The 22,590-nt window shown below is 39.1% G+C and overlaps 2 protein-coding genes across 2 annotated transcripts in view; one reads left to right on the top strand and one right to left on the bottom strand.

The window, feature by feature from the left end:
- Positions 1–13,013, top strand: part of LOC119428663 (epithelial cell-transforming sequence 2 oncogene-like) — a 30,341-nt gene extending 17,328 nt beyond the window's left edge. Inside the window, exons 12-21 of the mRNA XM_037696333.1 lie at positions 2,367–2,492; positions 2,571–2,657; positions 3,714–3,823; positions 3,892–4,039; positions 6,472–6,545; positions 9,298–9,454; positions 9,539–9,604; positions 9,724–9,812; positions 12,614–12,786; positions 12,880–13,013. Of these exons, the coding sequence (XP_037552261.1) occupies positions 2,367–2,492; positions 2,571–2,657; positions 3,714–3,823; positions 3,892–4,039; positions 6,472–6,545; positions 9,298–9,454; positions 9,539–9,604; positions 9,724–9,812; positions 12,614–12,786; positions 12,880–13,013 (1,164 nt within the window). The remainder of the gene's footprint in view (positions 1–2,366; positions 2,493–2,570; positions 2,658–3,713; positions 3,824–3,891; positions 4,040–6,471; positions 6,546–9,297; positions 9,455–9,538; positions 9,605–9,723; positions 9,813–12,613; positions 12,787–12,879) is intronic.
- A 6,781-nt stretch (positions 13,014–19,794) lies between these two features.
- The window catches only part of filip1l (filamin A interacting protein 1-like), a 117,221-nt gene continuing 114,425 nt past the window's right edge, over positions 19,795–22,590 (bottom strand). The window contains exon 6 of the mRNA XM_037696471.1: positions 19,795–20,001. Coding sequence (XP_037552399.1) covers positions 19,795–20,001 — 207 coding nt within the window. The remainder of the gene's footprint in view (positions 20,002–22,590) is intronic.

Genomic DNA, 22,590 nt, shown 5'->3' with positions numbered 1-22,590 from the left:
AAAAAGAAAAAAGCTAACCGCAGCAAAACATAACAGTTTGCTAAAATTATCAAATTCCTAAATTGGCACAAACCTACATAAAAGTAGCAAAAAGTTAACCTGAAGCTAAAAGAAGAAGAAAAAAAAACTAATGGGTAAATGTAACGAAAGGCTAACTAAAAGCTGAAAGTACCCATAGGTTATCTAAGGTAACAGAATGGTAGCTAAAAACTAAATATAAATCTAAAAACTCCTCAGGACAAGACTCAGCTGTTCACCTCCACCTCACTGATAAGGGACACTCTTTTGAGGACCAAAATGTGCACATTTTGGACCGAGAGCACAGATGGTTTGAGAGGGGGGTGAAGGAAGCAATTTATGTTAAAAGAGAAAAATGAATGTTGAGGTCTCTCTTGTAAATGAGTCCTCGAGGCTCAATGGGATTAACCTGTCTAAATAAAGGTTGAATGAAAAATAATGTCTCTTAACAGAGGAGGAGGCCTCAGATTTCCACATTCTAAAACCTATAATGCAACTTTAAGACTGATTCCCAGCCAGTTTTCACACCTGATGAGAACAGAGGGGCCTCATCTGTGAATTAGATTAACAAAGACCTTAAGAAACCCCTACTGTTAAGGTGTGAGGTGTGAATTGTCAATCTATGTACGTGTATCTTATTTCAGCCTTATAACCTGAACCCCTCACTCACTGCTCTTTGAATTGCGAAAGCTCCTCGGATGAGGAGCGCAACGTCTTCTGTTACAAGTAAAGTCCAGTTCTTTTTGTATTGAACGTTTTTGAATTTATTATGTTCTGGATGACTGAGAATCTTCACCAGCGTAAATGTAGCACAAGAACAACATAAGTAGAGAGAACAATGTTCTTAAAGGAACTGAAGATCTCAATCTGTTTCTATCAAGAAACTATTAGTTCAAGTTCAAGTGGGTTTTATTGTCATTTCACATGTAGTGGAACAAAATTATGTACACCGTCCCAGTTACATCAAACAATAGCAAAAATATAAAGTATAAAATGAAACAGTAAATAAGGATCTAAGATATAAACAAAGAAATATGCTAAACGCTAATAGTGCAAAACAATACACTGAACAACAGCAGCATGAATGAGTCTGTGTGAGTAGATGAGTACATGAATGAATACAGCAGCATGAAATAATCAGCAGCATGAGATCAGCAGCATGGATAATCAGCAACACATATCACCAATCGAAGTGACATTACAGTGCTTTTATTTTATTTTCACAGTGATAAACCTGATTAGGGATTTATGAGTCTAACAGCTTCAGGGTAGAAGCTGTTAGCTTAGCAAATAATAATAGCACAAGCTTAGCAAATAAAGTTAAAATTGTTGAAAAGTATAAAGTTTTAAAAAAAATCACTGGGCCCATTTCATAAATAAGCTGAACATTTTGATATAGGAACAGCTAAAATAACACAAAGCATGCAGAAGTACATGGATTATAAAAATGCAGCATTCACACTACAATTTTAAAAGCAGAACTACAGCAGAATAAAGTAATGCTTTTATGCATTGTAAATCCCAGTCTGGTCTGGACCGGCCACAGTCGGCCCAGCCCCGCTCTGGTTTTATTTGCTTTCAGAAGAGTTCTGCCTCGATGTGGGTGGGACCTTCATAGCAAGACCACGCAAATCTCAGCAATAACAGCACCTCGTCGTTTGTCCAGGGTACTGGTGCTACTTTTTGCATTTCCATTTTCTTTAAAGAAAAATAGGAGCTCTAACACACAGCCAGCCAGAAACAGGTAGCTGAAGGAAATGGTGGTAAGAAGCAGTAGCTGGAGGTATGACTCATCTGTGACATGACCCTCCAGGCCAGCGAACTAATCAGTGACCAGCAGACGTCAAATCTGCAGCTCCAGCCCCGCCCGAATGGAACCCCAGCTTTCTGGGTTCCAAAAATCAAGCTGGAACTGAGCTAGACTCCCAGTGCCAACACTCAAAACCTGGCGCAGAACCTAGGTCGGGCCAGTCCAAGCTGGGCCGGGTCTTACATTGCCTACGGACTAGGGCTGGGCGATGTATCAAATATACTCGATGTATTGAAAATACTCAATGTATCACAAGTTTTTCAATCTACGATGGTTAAAACGACTCTGTCGCAACCATCGAATATTATTAAACTTGAACATCCACGTAGTTCTTTTTCTCCCATCTACGCCAACGTCACACGGCTTTGACTCAGAAAAACATTTTTGTTATTACTTTATGGAAAGAAAAAAATATTGAGGTATATATTGTGTATCGTGATTTATCTTAAAAATATTGACATATTAATTTTGCTCCATATTGCCCAGCCCTACTAAGGGCCATAAGTTTGTTCAGCTGTATATCTTCTCACATCTTCAGACCAGACCACTGGAGTTTCTGTCCTCCTTCCTGCTGCAATGGAGTGAAGAGGAAAACGAAGAAGACTCATCTTTGGTTAAAAAGGATTCCCTCCCAAATACAAGTCTCTTACTGGAGCAGCCACAGGTTTGCACATTTGCAACTTTTTAACAAACGAGATAAAAAAAAAGAATATGTAACAAATCAAATATATTTCGTCTCCAGATGGCTTTAGATTGGAGAGGTTTGGTTGCGAGAGAGCTGCACCACAGCGAGGGTCTTTACCTGAGAAGACTGAGTTCCATCCTGAAGGTAGATTAAGGTTAATCTTTCAACTCAGTATTTAAAGAAAAAATATCAGCTCAACAATTTATCATTATAAACATAGATACTTTTTAGCTCACCACTGTAAAAGGCTGGTGGTCATGTTCCCGCCTGAGTTTGTGTGCAGATAGTTGGTAAAATATTTAATCAACCAGTGGAGACATTTCAATGAACTCTCAAAATAATTATTGGATGAATGTTTACAACAGATACACTCAACGCAAGATGTCTGTGGCTAACTGATCCTAGCAAACACAAAACTGGCTACCACTCAGTGAGTTTTACAGATGTTGAGCTAAAATTTGGTGTGGTAGTAGCTAAAAGTCATCAACTAGCTAACGGAGGTATATGGTCTGGTTTCCATCAAGAATGCTCCATTTTATGTAAAAACCTGGAATAATCTGCAGTGGTTCCCAACCCTGGTCCCTGAGGAACACCGTCCTGCATATTAGTTGTTTCCCTGCACCAACACACCCTTTTCAGTGATTTAATTATTTCAACAAGTTCTGCAGAAGCCTGATAATCACCCATTCATTCAATTCAAGTGTGTCAAAGCAGGGAAACAACTAAAACATGCAGGATGGTGTTCCTCAGGGACCAGGGTTGGGAACCATTGCATTAGGGCAATGTTTGCAAAGCATCAACAAACCTTGAAGTTGTTTTTAATGTTTTGCAACAAAAAAATGTTTTTGTTGTCTGAGTTTACATGATAAATGTGCCGAAATGCATATGCAACAATATACCACACCTCACCCACAAAAAGCCATTTTACAGAATAGATTATGTGGAAGTTTCTGTATACTGTATATTTGTAAAATGTGTGTTATTTTCTTCATGATTTATATTACTTAGTTTTGTGAAGTACTGTAGCAATTTTACTTTTGTGATTGTTATTTTAAATGTTTTTGTCTTGTTTTGGGTCATATATTTTTTAATGATCTGTTTTGGTTTACCTCTATTCAATCACAAGGGTATATTTGGCCCTGGGAGGCCACCGTAGAAACGTGTTAATATGGTAAAATAAATTTCACTGATGTGTTGAAGGTGTATCAGGAGCCTCTGACAGCAGCTCTGAACTCCAACAGAGCCATCCTCAGCTACGCTGACATCGAAATAATCTTTAGTCAAGTTACAGTAATACAACAGCTGAACAGGTACACACACACACACCTCTAGTTTTCCTGCTTAGAGGACCAGATGTATGTTAACACACATGTTGCAGTGTGTTTCAGGCAGACTTACAGACCAGGATGCAACAATGGGCTGCAGATCAGTGTGTTGGAGATGTTTTTCTGAAGCTGTGCTCCAAACTGAGCGTCTACACCAACTACCTGAACAACTACACCCTCACCCTCGGCACCATTGATAAGGTAAAGTCAGCATGTTGCTCAGCTACCTCTCTAAAACAAGATTTTTCAGAGAAATTACAGTACCAAGAAGAAATTAGACATCTTCAACACGTCAACCAAAGGTTCATTTTTATATCAAATCAAGTTGATGCTGGTTCATTTAGTAAAAACAGATTTTAGAGAGACTTCTGAGGAGTTGCATTCAGGCCTAAAAAATTCGACCCGACCTGAGCCTGTAGGCATTTTGTCCGAGCCCGACCCGACCCAACCAATTTGCCTTGAATTACAGGACTGCTTTTGTAAGCAAATCAGTTTGACATTATATTTTCAAAGAAAAGAAGATATAAGATTTTTTTGTTTATTACCAAGTCACCAAATTGATATTAACATACAAAACGAATAGCCTAAAAAAAAAAATCAACTCTGAAGATAGACTATTACACAGATGAACAAAAATATTTTTACACCAAAATTATTTGGAAAAATATAGAACAAGGTTGTTTTAGTTGAATGCGCTGCACGCTTTGGCTTTTGTTGCTTCAGATGCTGCAACTTACTTCACTGCAGATGACAACAGGTTGTGACTGGAGCGGGACGAGCACAGTCGACGGTCCGGTTGTCCATCTGAAGCTTAACGCAACTTTTTTTAACTTCTTTCAACGGCTGGTCAGCGGGACGCGCACGGCCGATGATCCGGTTGTCCATCTGAAACTTAACGCAGCTTTTTTTAAAACCTCTTTCAACCAACCAATCAGCGTTTGCGCAAAGCTGATGATCCGGTGGTCCATCGGAAGTTTAACAAAATTTTTTTTTTTACCTCTTTCAACCGGCCGGTCAGCGGATGCGCACGGCTGATGATCCAGTTTTCATCTGAAGCTTAATGCAACTTTTTTTTTACTTCTTTCAAACAGCCAGACTTTTTTTTACCTCTTTCAACCGGCCAGTTAATGGACGTGTGCAGCCGATGATACTGTTGTCCATCTGAAGCTTAACATGGCTTTTTTTTTACCTGAGACCTGAGCGTGCACCTGACACACATCAGCAAGTTTCACTGTGCTGACTTTGTAGAGTGAGTTTGACATTTTTTAGCTTTTCTTAATTCTTTCCAGCTCCATTATATCACTTTTTTTGTGGGTCAATTGCAAATCCTCAGATGTGTGATAAGAGCAAAGGGTGGGCGGGGTCACACGCGCAATTAAAACTGCATCCAAAGCCCGAGCCAGACCCAGCCTGCCCATCAAGCACATAATTTTGGTCTGGCCTGGCCAGAATTTTGGGTCGGGCACAGGCTCAGGCCAGAAATCGCAACTCTAGAACAAAGTAGAAAAATTAGTATTTTGTTTGAAAATACAGTGTGATCTCTTGAGTGCTGAAGCACGGTGCTGAAATTTGTTAGTAACTAAAACTAAATAGTTCAAATACTGTATTTTTTGGACTATAAGGCGCACTTAAAATCTGCACCTTATAGTCCAAAAAATACGGTAATCACAATGTTATCATAAATGTAAATCATAAATGTTCAAAATAAACTAAAAACTGAAATTGGTTAAAAAAAAAAGTACATTGAAGACGAAGTCAACAAAACAGTAGCTAAAATCCAAAACTACCAAACAGCAGCTGAAAGTTAAATTTATCTAAATCACAGCTAAAAGCTGAAACTAACAATAGTATACCTGAAACCTAAAATGATCAAAACAGCAGCTAAAAATTAACATGAGTAAAACAATAGCTAAAACTAGCAAGTGTAGCTACAAGCTAACATCAGCTTGTTTTAGCTATTGCAAACATTAGCTAAAAGTTAACATTAGCAAAACCATATCTAGATGCTAAATTGAGCAAAACAGTCACTCAGAAAATAAAGCTCAAAATAAAGTATTCTAACATTTATTTAAAAGAGTACAATGTTTTTCAAAGATTTAAAGAAATCTCAAAAATTATTTTATGTGGAAAATATTTAAATATAGGTTATCAAAAGTTATAAAATCAGCCAAAAATGTATCACTATAACGTTCAGAACAAGCTGAGTGTTTTGTTACTTAAATGACTGAAATAGCTGAAAGTATGCTGAAGTTGCATTAAATGCATGTTTGCTGTAAATAAGAAAAGTTTATCAGTCATTAATTTTTCTTTAACTGATGTGCAATAAAATTGGCATTCAAGATGTGCATCTGGAAAACACTGTTTTAAATTAAAGTCGCAACTTTATTTCATTGATTATATTTGAACAATCTAAATGTAGCAGCAACCAAACAAATATGATTATTTATTTATTTATGGTTGTTATTTTTCTTTCTTTTTTTATTAATCACAAATCAAGTTCATATACATTTTTATCATTGAAAACACAATTGTATATGTAAAGTTCCACGTGTCTGATAGCTACAGTTTTATTGTTGCAAGTTGAAGTTTGCACAGAAAGTTTTAGGACACATCCAATAATTAAAGTGCTTCAGTGCAGGGAGGCGAAACCAGCATTTCGGGCTTTTCTGAAGAGAGCAGACAGAACTCTGTCAACACACATGCTAAGGTAAGAGCTTGAACACAGTAATGATCATCCACACTGATCAAAAGGACAGGATAAATCTTAAAGCTAATATCTTACCTGTGCTAGATAGCTCTTTCAATGGCCTCAGTTTGAAAAAGATAAAGTATTGTTGGTCTGAGCAATTTAAAAAACAAAGCAAATTGCTGTTATCTTAAAATGACTCTTATCTCCAAGATTTCATAGCAGTTTGTGTGACAAATGTTATGCTAAAGAGCTCAAACCACACCGAGCATCCGCTATGTCACCATGTCAGCCATGCAAGGGCGTCAGAAGCATGTGTAATGTGGGGGGACACACTGATGTGTGTGTGTGTGTGCGTGTGCTCGTGTGCGCCAGGCGCGCGCACCAGTGTGCAAAAAAGTGTACACTAGTGAATAAAAAAAGCAACATTTCACCTATATTTTCTTACTTTAATTTTACACATTCAAAGCATGTTTCGCACCAAGTTTATTCAGCTGTGGGTTTTAAAGACATTTTAACTTTAATGCACTTGAACACACAGCCTCAGGTCGGCACTATTTGTGTTTATAGAGAAATAAAAAACATTACCTATAGACATTTTTACTTGTGTTCAACACTACTCATCTAAAGGATGTTTCTCACAACGTTTGAGCACAATAAGGTGTGGGGTTTTAAAGATATTTCTACTTTAATGCTCCTGAACACACAGCGTCTCTTACACCTGCAGCGTCTTACAGCGTCACAGTTAAGCTAAGCTAAGATGCTACAGACGTAGCTCTCCACTTCTCTCAAGTATCCTCCTAATCATGTATATATGTTTATGATCAACCCTCCCGGTCAACTACTGCCTGCACTAAGCATAGCTAAAAGCTGGCGAGCGAGTAACACAGGTGTCTCCCCATCTTCCAACTGTGAGCGTTCTCTGCTGAGGCAGGAGACACAGAGGAGGAACACTGCAGGCTGATGGAGAGTTACAGGTAACCAGGAAAACCTGGAGTGGAGTTTTAGTGGTTTGAGTATTTTCCTATTAATCAAGTGGAATGGATTTGTTCACGTATGAAACAGCGCCGACTGAACTTAATGGTAAAAGTGTGTGTGTGTTTTTTTAATGGGGGGGGGGGGGGGGGGGCATGTCCCTTCACATATAATGGTTGCAACGCCTATGCAGTCATGTCACGTCAAGAGCTCTCCCTCCCATTTTTCTTAGACACGCTGCTTAACTATCCAGCCTTCAGTTCAAACAGTCATATACTTCCATCCAGTGGTCAAAAAAGGTACTACACTAAAAACAAATCAACATTTCTTCTACCAATTGTTAAATTTCAAACAATATTATCGTTTATTACAATAACTTCTGAGACAATTAATCGCCCAGCAAAATTTGTTATCATGACAGGCGCTCAGAGTTGAGCTGCTGCTCCTCATCCAAAGAAGTCAGCTAGGATGACTTCCTAGAGCCTCCCTTTGGAGTTCTTCTCGTTAGAAGAACTAGAAATTGCCATTTCTTTTGAAAATGCAGTGCGAATGCTTATGTTGAAAACCAGCTAAAAAAAATCTGAAAATATCTAAAGACATGCTGACATGTAGGTGAAATGGAAGAACAAGCCTAAGGTAGCAGAAGAAAGCAGAAAGAACACATATTTGCTGAATTGGGGTTAAATAATCAGAAATTAACACAAAATGTTGCAACTTGTATAAAAAAGCTGAAATTAGCACCAAAAAAATAGCTGAAAGGTAGCTGAAAAGGCAGAAAGAAGCTTAAACTACTAGACGCGGAAGGAGCTGAAATGAGCTAAAAATGTGAAATCAACTGTAAAAACTAAATTTAGCACAAAACAGCTAAATAGTATCTGAAATAGCAGTAAAAAATGAAACTAGCAGAAATAAGCTGACAGCAGCATAAGATAAAATTAGCAGAAATAAGTTAATTTGGCTGAAAGTAGCAGAAAATACCACAAAAATCTTAAAATTATCTGAAAAGAGCTGAAATTAGCTAATAATGCAAAAAATGTAGCTGAAAAGGTAGAACAAGCATAACTTAGCAGAAGAAAGTGCAGAGAGCACAATTTTGCCCAGTTACGCCAAAAGAAGCAGAAAAAAGAAAAAAGTGGAAATTATCTGGAAAAATGCTGAAATTAACAACAACAAAAAAAAACTGCTGAAAAGTAGCTAAGAAAGCAGAAAGAAGCTTAAGTTACTAGAAAGAAGTGGAGAGAGCACATTTTTGCTGAATTAGGCTGAAAAAAGTTGAAATGATTCCAAAAAATGTAGACAGCATAAAAAGTTAAAATTAGCATATAAACAGCTAAATTGTGGCTGAAATGGCAATAACAGCTAAAACTTGAAAGAAATAAGCGGAAATTAGCATAACAAGCTGAAACTGGCAGTGAGTAGTTTGAAGAAGCACAAAAATGTTTTAGTTAGCAGAAAGAATCTGAAAGGAGCACAAAACAGCTGGAAAAAATGGCTGAAATTAGCTGAAAATAGTTGAAAATAGCTGAAATAAAGTTTAAATCTGTACAAGGAAGCTGAAAGAAGCTGAACCAGAACAAAATGTGAAAGGAGCAGTAAAAGTTTAACAGATCTAAAAATTTGAAGCATGTAAAATGAGCTCAATTCATTTTCTACGATAAAAAAAAGTGGCCGACAAGGCTAAATATTTCAAAAAGCTAAAGTTGCACCAATACCAATAACAGGATTGTCCTGAAAGAGCTGAACATTTTGATTTTTGATTTGTTGAAATAACTGTGTGCGCTGCTGTGTGTCTGTGAAGCCTTCAGGAGTTGCTGCTGTGTCCGGTGTGGAGGATCCAGGAGTACGTGACTCTTCTTCAAGCTCTGTCTTCAAACACCCAACTTGATCACCCTGACCACACACACCTCTGCACGGCCCTCAGCACCATGCTGCGACTCAGACACTTCATACAAACGGTACAACACAAAGCTGTTTGACACTCAGTTAGACTGAATGTAGTTTTGTTTTTGGCTGTTAATTATTGTTAATTTATGTTTCAGATCAGGCGAAACTTTGAGACTGACCGGCTGTTAGAGGAAACACAGCAAATGATACAAAACTGCCCTGTGAGAAAACACACCTCTAGCCTGACCTCCCAGTCTGCTTTTTTTTATTCTGATTTGCATAAAATCTTATAAAACATGCATGGAGAATGGTTTTGAGTGTATTTCTTATACGTGTGCAGAGCCTCAGAGAAGGAAACAGGCAGCTGATAAGAAGTCAGGACGCGGTGCTGCTCAGGAGCCCAGACGACCAGATTCCAGACTCTCTACGGTAATGAAAGGCCTCTGAAGTCTCTTATACCAGATTTAGGGTCAAAACTTTGAAAAATAAAATATATATGCAAAACACCTTTTACACTCAAAAAAATTGTTGAGGATTACTCATCTACTACTACACTAAATTATATTTCAGTTAAAAAAAACATGTTTATAGTTTTCAATTTCTTGAAACGCAGTTGATCTGTTGTAGGCAGGGCTTAATTTGTAAACTGATCAGTGGGGGATGGGGGGGGTCTTGGGGTTCTCCCCCAGAAAGTTTTTAATAAAGTAAATGTGATTTCCTGCATTTTGGTGTGTTTTAACAGTTGTTAAACATCTCCGTTTACCATATTTTCCAGATTATACGTTGCTCCGGAGTATAGGTCGCCTCAGTCAAAAAATGCCTCATGAAGAGGAAAAAATTGCATTTATTTTGAAGTGTGTTTCACAAAGTGCAGAAACAGACATTTAATCTGTAATAACAATAACGCACAGAACATACCTGGGATGCTGAACAGGCTTAATTAACATAACAAGCCAACGAGTCCGACATGCAAGTTACCATCCTCGGTGTTGCTTCTGAACAACTCCAGAGGAAGATGGGGGGGGGGGGGGGTAGCAGAAGAGGAACAACATATATTGTACTTTCCACCATACTCGTTGCACTGCCCTATACTGTAAATCACGTCAGTCCAACTATGTCTAAAAAAAGTGTTTTTTTTTTTTTTTTTTAGGGGTGTATACTTTATAAATAAAGATGGATTGGATTGGAAAAAAGTAGAAAAATCCATAAATATGTTGCTTCACTGTATACGTCGCATCTATTATGTGTCACTGCTGACGTGTTACGTTTGTTACGCATCACCGCTGACAACCTGGAAATGTGGGCTAAACACAGAAATGCGGGCTGATGTTGTTCCAAAAATTGATGGGCTGCCAAACAGTGGCCGCGGGAGCGTGCACAGGAGGACTTTAACATGATTTAACAAGATTAACACTTATAAACAATTATTTGTTTGCTCAGAATTATAGTAAAGGTGTGTCTCAGTCTAACGTTTGTTTAATAAATGCACTTTGATGGTCAAATCAACTGTATTCGCTGCCTCGGTGCTCCAGGAGCGCGCAGACAGAGAGGAAAAAAGAAAGCGGAATGCTGCTCGTTTCTTCGAAATTTAACAAGAAACAAGCAGCGAGCAGAACGAAGGCGGGGGTACTATGGCAAGCTGATTGTGTCATTAATAGCTGGTGAAGATTCTCAGTCATCCAGGACATGGTAAATTCATAAAGTTCAAGACAAAAACAATAAAGTATAAAGTATAATACATAAAGTCCAGTTGTTTTTGTCTTGAATTTGTCATTATAGCCACATTTACCTTTTACATGATACAGCGGCATGCCATACAACTACTACTACTCAGCTGCTATTTAGTGGCTAAAAATAGTACTGTTCAAAAAAAAAATTCCAGTCAGAATGAATGAAAAGGGTCATATCTCAGCCAAAAATTGGTTTATAAACATGGGAAAAAAATCCATAAATATGTTGCTTTGGCCTATATGTCGCAGGACGTGTAAATTATGCAAAAAAAATGACTTGTAGGCCAAAAAAATACAGTAGTTGTCAAAAGCCTAGAGGGCCCTCTCGCGACTGCAAATGGTAATGTTTACTCTTTGATTCATGTCAGTATGAATGAACATTTAACACGTCAGTCAAAAATTGCATCATGAATAGGGGGAAAAACGTATAAGAATAAAATAAAATATACTTCATTGTCCCCTTGGGGAAATTTGGCATGGACTCAGGGATGTATGTTGCATAGTAGCAGCTGCCCAAACAGACAATAAATACACATATAATTCATATAAACAGCTAAAAAAAAACACAACAGTGTAAAAGACAACAGCAGAGACACACAACACCAAGTCGTGTCGGACTATACGTCGCTAGATTGGCCAAACTATGAAAAAAGAATTACTTATAGTCTGGAAAATACAGTACCTATATTTGTTAACACTCCACTTCTGTCAAGCATCCTAGCTGGTATTTTGACAAATTAGGACTGTTGTTTTGATACGTAGTGTGAATAATACACATCAAACATTTATCTCGTTGTATTTTAAATAAATAATAAAAAATATGTATAAATGACAAACTATCAAACTAATTTGCAATTTCGTTGTGCTGTTTAATTATATTTTTGAGTTTTTAAATAAAATTTCATGATGACTTTGGACTTTTAGGTGCAGAATTTTTTTTGAAGCGTAGAGGTGGAAACGCTTACTTGAAGGAGCAGCTTGTATGTGATATTTACAAGCTTTTAAGTGGCTGTTGTGTTTAAAATGAGTGTTTATGTAATTATTTTCAGATTACATATCCAATATACGTTTTTTCGTTCAAGGCAGTCATATTTGTTCATAGCTTTATTGTTTGTAAGCCTGAGAGTTACCGAATCCAAGCAAAAAATTACCGGAACACACCCTGTCAAAATAAAAGAGTTCCCAGATCCTGTTCTGGCAGGATCCAGCTCATATTAAGCACTGGTTGTAGATGTGCATGTGTTGATTACCTTCTGGTTGTTCTATGAAATTCCATCCAGTGGTTCATGAAATATTTTGCTAACATACAAAAAAAGCATGTGCATATGTACATATAGACAAAAACTTGTGTTAATTGGGTTCAAATTACAGTACTTTAAAAGCTTTTGTCTTCTGCATTTTTGAAACGGAAACATTCCAAATATAAAAGTGTTTTCATCTAGAAAATGTCCTTTTTTAAAATTTATTTAGAGTTTATTTTTATTTTTTATGCCTGATCAGGACCTTTGAGCAGGTTGCAGATGTTGGACTCTTCCTGTTTAATGACGCTTTGGTGTTGACTCGGAGAAAAGTGCACCACACTCCGTTCACGGTGTCCCACCGGAGCACACACACCTTCCTGGCTTCTGTGGCTCTCAGCAGCCTGAGCGTCAGAGAGATAACGCACACACGCTGTGAGTTTTTACAGTTTTTATACAATCTGGCTCTCGCACAAATCACATTTGACCTGTGAAAACCTTCCTGCTGGTTTGTGTTCCTCGCTGCAGATGTGAGCCATGCGTTTGTCCTGGAGGGTCCGACCCGTTCTTGGGTTTGTGCCACAGATAGAGGCGAGGATAGAGAGAACTTCCTGTCTGTGCTGCGCTTGACCATAAGCTCCTCCCTCAGAGGTCATCAGTGACCAGCAGGACCAGTGGTTTGAACATCTCACATTTTTATTGTTGGTTCTGGTGAAGGTTTTGACAGAAATATTATCAGGGTTCCAATGCAGTTTGGAAAATTCTGGAAAATTCTTGGAATGTTTGAAACATTTGTGTTTTCAGACTTTATGTTCTAAACAGACATATCTAATTAAAAATACTCCATCCGAAGCCGAACAATCGACTCGCGGTCGTGTGGTCGCACGTTTGTTTTCACACACCATTCGTAGTCCACGAGATACATATGGCCATTGGCATCAGAAACATTTGTAATGTGGGGGGACACACTGGTGGGGGGGTCTGGGGGTCCTCCTCTAAAATTTTGAATAAAGTAGATGCGATTTCCTGCATTTTGATGTATTTTAATGGGTTAAATTAAATGGGTTACCTACATATGTAAACATTCTGCTTCTGTCAAGCATCCTACCCCTCTCCCCCTTTACTTGATGGTTCTGACTCGTGAGCCCGACTCTGTTCCATGTCGTTGATGTCAGACTTCACATGTGAAACCTCCAGGCGCCTGCCTGCGGCTACCTGTAGACTCCAGTCTGCTTACAACTGCTCAGTTAGCTCGGCAGTCACCCCCACCACTCTTTTAGGGGCGGAGATTTTTTTTTTAATGGTTGAAGCAGAGATGCTACTCAAAGGGGCAGCTCGTAAGAAGCTCATGAGTGGCTGTTATCTTTAAAATTTGTGTTTATGTGATTATTTTCAGTTTACATATCTAATATGTTTTATTTGTTCAAGGCAGTAATGTTTGTTCATCACTTTATTATGTGTAAACCCGAGAGTTACTGGATACAAGCAAACAGTTACCAGAATGTACCCTGTCAAAATAAGAGTTCCCGGATCCTGTTCCAGCAGGATCCGGCTCAAATTAAGCACTGGTCCTCCACCAGAAAATACTGAATAAAGTAGATGTCATTTCCTGCATTCTGGTGTATTTAACAGGTTGTTAAACGTCTACATTTATCTCCGTAAGTAAACACTTTATTCAATAACTACTTTAGAGGGAGTATGGCACAATGCCCACCCCCCAACTCCCCCCGTAGACAACTGCCGGTATTAACGTAGTGCTAAGCGAGCGTAACACAATACAGACGAGCTAGCTAAGATGCTACAGATGTAGCGCTTCGCTTTTAGAGAGCATGGCACAATGCCCCACCCCCATACTGGTCAACAACTGCCTGCACTAACGTGACGCTAAGCTAGCGCACATTACAGAGGTGTCTCACCTCCTCCCCCCATCATGTCATGTGACATCAAATTTTCGACTTTCAGCTGTCATCTCACAGGGAGTGCAACCCTGTGTCCTTTTAAAAACCTGCCAATACTACAAAATACTAAAACCTTGAATGTACCCTAAGCGTTCTTAATTATTCTTATTCACAATATATATTTCCAAACACGGCGTGGCTTTTCAAACTCAAAAGTTTTGTCGAGTAAATTATAAAAAATGTAAATGAAATGTGCAGTTTGTTAGCATCGTGCTCCTTGATGGAGTGCATTTGAGTTGTTTATCTTTGTGCTTTTTATTGCAATTATACAAGGATACAAGGATTTTTATTGTCATTCACATCACATGTGGTACATGAGGTGGAACAAAACTATGTACACATATCATACTCTGGATCAAAATTTGATCCAAGAGCAGATAATAAGATCTATGTATATATTTCAAATTCATGGTAATTTGCCTCATTCTATTTTCCTGTTAAACAAACAAACAAACCTAATGTACTTTTCGGCCTATAAGTCACAGTTTTTTTGCGTAATTTACATGTCCTGCGACTTATAGGCCGAAGCGACATATTTATGGATTTTTTCCCATATTTATAAACCAATTTTTGGCTGAGATATGACTGTTTTCATTCATTCTGACTGAAAAAGAAAATTGAGCTGTACCACTTTCAGCCACTTGATGGCAGCAGAGTAATAATAGTTGTATCATGTGATAGGTAAACGTGGCTATAATGACAAATTCAAAAAAGTTCAAGACAAAATCAACTGGACTTTATTTATTATACTTTAAACTTTATTATTTTTGGCTTGAACTTTTTTGAATTTACCATTGTCCTGGATGACTGAGAATCTTCACCAGCTATTAATGACTCAATCGGCCTGCCTTAGTTTCCCCACCTGCATTCTACTCGTTGCTTGGAACAGTCAAAACAGCTGCACCACCCCAGCGAAATGCAGCTAATTTGACCATTAATGTGCATTTATTAAGCCAACTTTAGACTGAGACATACCTTTGCTATAAATTTGATCAAACAAATAATTTAGGTGTTATCTTGTTAAATTTTAAAGAAATGCAACAGCTGCCCCAGCTGCGCATGCACGCTTTGCATCACCAGGCCATCAAAACTATTTTTTTAAATGGAGCTGATTTGACCATAAAAGTGCATTTATTAAGCAAACGTTTGACTGATACACACATTTACTATGATTTCAAGCAAACAAATAATTGTTTTGAGGCGTTTATCTTGTTAAATGTGCACAGCAACTCGTCACATGCACGCATTTACTTCTGCATATCTGGTTTTGAAATACAGCTGATTTCACCCTCAAAGTACATTTATTAAGAAAACGTTAGACTGAGTCAGTCAGAGAGTCAGAGTCAGAGATTCTTTGTCATTCGCACCTCATGAGGTACATGTGGTGGAGTGAAGTTATGTACACAGGGTCCCAGTTACATCCAACAATAAAATGTAAAAGAAAAACGGTAATAACATCCAAGATATGAACTAAGAAAAACATCAACTAAATATACACTAAGCACTCATAACATAAAACATCGAACATTAGCACAAACATGAACACGAGTCCATGTAAGCAGATGAGCACACATGAACACACCAACATTGAAACAGATCAGCAGCAACATTGAAACAGATCAGCAGCAACATGATGTGCTTTTTCTCACATTGATTATTCTGGTTAGAGATTCATGAGTCTAACAGCTTCAGGGTAGAATCTGTTCCTCAGTCTAGTGGTTCTACACTAAATGCTTTTCAACCTCCTTCCTGAGGGGAGTGGGGCAAAAAGTGTGTGTGCTGGGTGAGTGGGGTCCTTCATGATGCAGGTGGCCCTCTTCCTGCATCTGGAGGTGTAAATGTCTGTGATGGTGGGGAGACTGGCTCCGACAGTCTTCTGTGCAGCCTTCACCACTCTCTGCAAAGCTTTTCTTTCTGCAGCTGTGCAGCCTCCATGTCACACATTGATGCTGGAGCACAGGATGCTCTCCACTGCACACCTGTAGAAGGAGGTGAGGACCGAGCTTTCCAGACCAGCTCGTCTCAGCTGTCTGAGGAAGTAGAGTCTCTGATGAGCTTTCTTGATCAGGCTGGTGGTGTTGTTGCTCCAGCTGAGGTTGTCATTCATGTGTACACCCAAGTACTTTTAGCTGGAGACCACTTCCACTGCAGATCCCCTTATGTTCAGGAGGGTGTAGGTGTTTTTGTTCCTTCTGAAGTCCACAATCATCTCCTTTGTCTTCTTCATATTGATGTGAAGGTTATTCTCTTTGCACCAGCTCTCCAGGTGTTCCACCTCTTGCCTGTAGCTGGACTCATCATTGTTTGTGATGCATCCTACCACTGCTGTGTCATCTGCAAACTTTACAATTTGACAGCCTGGATGGGTAGCTGCACAATCATATGTGAGCAGAGTAAACAGGAGGGGGCTCAACACACATCCCTGAGGAGAGCCAGTGCTGAGGGTTATGGTGGAGGAGGAGAAGTTGTGGATCCTCACTAACTGTGGTCTGTTTAAGAAGTCTAGTACCCAGTTGCAAATGGAGGGACCCAGGCCCAGTGTGAATAGTTTGTCCATCAGGGTTTGGGGGATCATGGTGTTGAAGGTGGATGTGAAGTCCACAAAGAACATACGGACGTAAGAGTCCTTCTGATCCAGGTGAGTGAGCGCAGTGTGGACCGGAGAGGAGATGGAATCCTCTGTTGATCGGTTCTCATGGTATGCATACTGATGAGGGTCCTTGTTGATGGTTGTTTTGATGTGAGTCATAACCAGTCTTTCGAAGCATTTAACGACTATCGGGGTGAGGGCTACTGGCCGATAGTCATTCAGACCAGTCACTTTAGAGCTTTTTGGGACTGGGATGATGGTGGCAGTCTTCAGGCAGGTGGGAACTGTCTCCAGGGTAAGTGAAGTGCTAAAGATTTCTGCCAGCACCTCGCAGAGCTGATCGGCACATTCTTTCAACACTTTTCCGGGGATGTTGTCTGGGCCAGCTGCCTTGTGCGGATTTATTCTCTTGAAAGTACTCCTTACTTCTGCTGAAGTCACGCTGAGATGCTTTTCATCCGGTGGTGAGGCAAGTCTGGTGGTTTGTTCGTGTCTTCAAAGCGTGCATAGAACTTGTTGAGGGCATCAGGCAGAGATGGGTCTTTGGGGCATTGTTCACTCCTTACTTTATAATCTGTTATGCATTTAATGCCCCTCCACATGCTCCAAGGGTCTTGCTAGATGAATTGATCCTCGATCCTCTCTGCATATGTGGCCTTGGCCTTCTTAATACCAGCAACCAGCTCTTTCCTTGTCCTACTCAGCTCCTCTGAGTTTCCAGACCTGAAGGCAGTGTTCCTGGCTTCCAGCAGGGTGCGTACCTCTACATTTAGCCAAGGTTTTCTGTTTGGGTAACTTTTAACGTATCTTATGGTGGAGACAATGTCAGTACATATATTAATGTAACCCAGAACTGAGGATGTGTATTGGTCCAGATCAAGCGATCCTTCATTTTCAGCAGCTTCTCTGAAAACCTGCCAGTCTGTTCGATCAAAACAATCTCTCAGTATGGGGCCACTGTCCTGGATCCAACATTTAACTTTCTTTTGTACTGGTCTGGAGCATCTCAGCAAGGGGCATGTAAGCAGGAGCCAGGAAGATTGAGATGTAGTCTGACAGTCCTAGGTGGGTGCGGTGTACGGCTTTCTATGCATCTTTTACGTTTGTCTAAACACGGTCCAGCGTGTTGTTTCCACATCTTGGAATTGCCACATGTTGATTAAAGCTTGGGAGAAAGTCCTTTAGATTCACTTGATTAAAGTCTCCGGCTACAATGTAGAGAGCCTCAGGGTGTTTGTTCTGCAGCAAGCTGATTATATCATGTAGCTCCTGTAGTGTTTCATTAGCATTAGCATCCGGAGGAATGTAAATAACTGTTATGAAAGTCACTGTGAACTCGCGGGATAGATAATGTGGCCGACATTTCACTGTTATTTGCTCCAAAGCTTTCGAGCATGAGCTATTTACAACAGTACAATTCGTGCACCAACTTTTACTCATGTAAATGCACACTCCGCCTCCCTGTGATTTCCCCGTTAGCTCGCTGCAGCGGTCCACTCAAAAAGAAAAGTCTGTCATCCAGCTGTAAGACTGTATCCGGCATTTCGCTTGTAATCCACGTTTCTGTGAGGCAAAGCACCGCACACTTCTTCATCTCTTCTGAGGCGCTCGCTCTCAGACGAAGCAAATCCATCTTGTTGTCTAACGAGCGGACGTTCGACAGAAAGAGAGACGGCATCGGGAGTTTTCCGGATTTAGCGTTAGCTCATCGCCTCACCATAATCTCGCCCGGCATCCTCTCCTCTCAAGCCGGGAGCAGCGCTTTCTCTTCTGCCTGCTGGAACGCCTCTGTTACAGCTTCCAGGTAGATGACTTTAAGATCTGCATTCTTCCAAGCCTAGTTTTGAGTTTGTTGCTGATTTCTGATATGTTTCATGGCAAATCCGCTCCTATTCTCATCAATTCAGTTCGGCTATAGTTCACGCGCATAAATCGTGCAAAGTCAGGCACAGAGTCAATATCAAAACTTCTAAAAACTGGGATAGTACCGGGAGCCTGTGAAGCTGCAACTGCTCTGAGTGCGGCCATCTTGGCAGAGATACACCTTTACTATAATTTCGAGCAAACAAATAATTGTTTTTAAGTATTAATCTTGTTAAATTCTTGTTAAGGTCCTCCCGTGCACGCTTCCGCGGCTGCCATTTGGCAGCCCATCAGTTTTTGGCACAACACCGGTCCACATTTCCGGGATGTCAGCAGTGACACGTAACAAACACAACGTGTCAGCGGTGACGCATAATAGATGCGCCGTATACGGCAAAGCGACATATTTATGGATTTTTCCACTTTATTAGACAAATATGGACTGATGCGAGTTCTAGGGCGGAGAGACGTGTACGGTGAAAAATACGGTAGTATTGAGTAATTCACAGATTTTTATTGTAGTTTGCTCTTTTTTCTGTTATATCACTTTGAATCAATATAGGAACCATTTTTCTGATTGAAAGTAGAAAAAGTTTTTATTGGAATCAAAAAATACCACTAACGTCACATTTTTAAAGCAAATCACTATGAAGGAGCTGCAACGCTTCTATGCTGTACATTATTGCCACAGTGTATGTGTCCCGTACATAGAAATGGACTAACGGTTGTTTCACCGTCAAGTCTCTTATCAGATACAGTCACGGTACAGAAATACAATAAACATGATTCAACATCACAACCGTTGAACACTGTGATTGTTCTGCTTCTGTTTGATTGAACACATCCTCATACTAATCTGTTGCAGCAGAATATTATTTCACAAGATTTGAGTGTTTTCCTACAGCGTGTGCGCTCTGAGCTAAATGCAACACATTCAGAGCACCGTGAGTGAACATCTGGGCAACAAGCAGTTTTTATTCAAAACACTCGAGTTAATGAGCAGGATGGTTTGTCTGCATCTCAACAGTGATGTCACAGTCTCCGGTTCATTAGATTTGGGTTGTTGTTGTTGTGAGTCGAAGCTGGCTCCCTCCCTGTGGTCATTTGAGTCTGCAGCTGTGGACTTTTACTTTGCGGTCCTGGGCTTGCTACTGCGCCGTTGGTGCCTTTTTGGGAGCTGGAACCTTTTGGTTTGGGAATCCTGGTCGGTCCTGGACGTCGGAATGCTTCTAGAGGGATCTGTAGGAGAGATATCTTGATTAAAACAAGAAACAGTTTATATATATAGTTTATATATATCAGAAATGGTTTGCAGATTTGACTAGAAGCAATTTTAGGATGCTGCAGTTCTAATAAAAACCAGTAGATGGAGACAAATCATGTTTCATGGAGCTAAAATGACCTTGTGATTACTGCTCCTCATCAGGTGCAAATAACATGACATAGTATGAATGTTTATGAAGTGATCCATTTTTCTTCTGTACATTTTTTTGGTGTGGTTCTCATCCTGCAGTTTTCAAGCTATTTCAACAAATCATATATCAAAACATTCAGCTCTTTCAGGACAATATTGCTATGACTTCTGGTATTGGTGCAACTTTAGCTTTTTGAAATTGAGCATTTTCTGCCACTTTTTTCTCATAGAAAATGAATTGAGCTCATTTTACATCCTTCAAATCTTTAGATCTGTTTACAACCTTTTACTGCTCCTTTCACATTTTGTTCTGGTTCAGTGTCTTCCAGCTTGTGCAAATTTAAACCTTTTTTTCAGCAACCTTCAGCTGTTTTTCACCTGCTTTGTGCTCCTTTCAGATTATTTCTAACTACATTTTTGTGCTTCTTCTAACTTCTTCAAGCCAATTTCAGCTTGTTATGCTCCTTTCAACTTATTTATGCAAGTTTCAGCGTTTTTAGCTGTTTCATGCTAATTTAAGCCTTTTCAGCTAATTCCACATTTTTTGCACTCATTTAAACTTTTTTCAGCCTGATTTAGCAACAATGTGCTCTCTCCTCTTCCTTCTGGCGATTTCAGCTTCTTTCTGCAGTTTTTTTTTTTTTTGTTCTTGTTGCTAATTTTAGCTTTTTTCAGAAAACTTCTACTTTTTGTGCTCATTTCTGCTCCTTTGAGCCTAATTGGACAAATGTGTTCTTTCTGTTTTCTTTTGCTAATTTAAGCTTATTCAACCTTTTCAGCTAACTTTTTAGATTTTTTTTAAGCTAATTTCAGCCATTTTCAGATAAGTTCAAGTTCTTTGTGGTAATTTTTGCTACTTTCAGCTTAATTACCTTCTTTACGCTAATTTCAGCTTGTTATACTCCTTTCAGCTTTTTTCAGCTACTTTCAACTTTTGCTGCTATTTCAGCTACTACTTAACTGTTTTATGCTCATTTTAAGTTTTTCAGTTAATTCCATTTTTTTTAGCTCATTTCAGATCTTTCCTCGTCTTGTAGGTTAAGCTTCATTCTGCCTTTTCAGCAACTTTTTTTTTTTAGATGTTTTTTTGCAAATTTTAGGTTTTTTTTTTTTCTCAGCTGATTTCCCAAGTTTTGTGCTACTTTCTGCTTATTTAAACATAATTCAGCTAATATGTGTACTTTCTTCTCCTAATTTAGGCTTGTACTTAATTTCAGCTACCTTTCAGCTAGTTATTTTGCAGCTAATTTCAGCTGTTTCTCAGCCGGTTCTTCAGCAATAAGCATTCACACTGCATTTTCACAGTAAATGCAATTTGTCTAGTTTACAGTTATTCTTCTGTGCAGAAAATATAACAGTGAGTTGATGAGCATGCATCAGGAAACAGTGAGTGTTGTTTGTGCATTCTTGCCATAGAAAATCACTGTTAAGGAAATAACCGTACTGAATCAAGTTGCAGACTAAGTGTTTCAGTTAGAAATATTTTACCTGTTGTGCTCAAATAAAACAAAACTTAAAAACCAAGCATACATTGAAGGAATGCAAATTACTGCTCACTCCAGAGTTTTAGACAAAAATCCTGCTATGATGAGAAATGATGAAGGAAAAGCCATTTTAGGGTTCACTAATAGAAGATGAACATCCAGTGATTCATTTCTGAGAGTTTCACTGACAATTGTCCAGGGGTTATAAGATATTTTGCTAACAGTGCAGACAATCAAATACACAGTAAAAACATCAATAATTAACTATATTAAAATCAAATTGCATAATTGTTTAAATTAATTCACCTCCTGTGCTGAATAAAACATCTAAACGTCCAGTGGGAGTGTTCTGAAGACGGGAGAGGATTTTCCTCTAATCGAGCGCTGAAAGACGCATAGAAACCCACGTTTGGCTGTTTTCTGCAGCTCAAGCTTCAAACGAGACAAGAAACTCCCCTGAGCAACATTATCCTTCTCGTGTTCCTAAACAACTCGCTGCTCCATTTACGAAGCCATCACATTTTAATCGGTGTGTTTATACGTGCGGCAGCGACGAGCCAGCATGCTGACGTTCAGAGCCGTGCAGCTTATTTACAGGAGCTCCGGCGCACGGCTCCGACACGCACGCTGAATACATGTTGTGTTTTGTTTAGTTTAATTCAGGCTAATTGTCACCTCCATTAATTCACCTCCACCTCAGTTATTACTGGATGTACCTTTACACATGATTGCCTTTGGGAGATGATCCAATTCAAGATGGCTGCCACAACCAACTGACTTGAAATAACATGAAAAGTCTATATCTCAGTGAATTTTACAGATATTGAGCTAAAATTGTCTGTATTATTTTTATTTTTATTTACCCTTTATTTATACAGGTCGTCTCATTGAGCCATGAGAACTCATTTTCAAGAGAGACCTGTTTAGGAG

Source organism: Nematolebias whitei, chromosome 23 (genome assembly GCF_014905685.2).
Source record: "Nematolebias whitei isolate Nwh7 chromosome 23, NemWhi1, whole genome shotgun sequence".
NCBI classification, from domain to species: Eukaryota; Metazoa; Chordata; class Actinopteri; order Cyprinodontiformes; family Rivulidae; genus Nematolebias; species Nematolebias whitei.
Note: the sequence above shows the minus strand (reverse complement) of the source record. Positions and strands in the feature narration are given on the sequence as shown.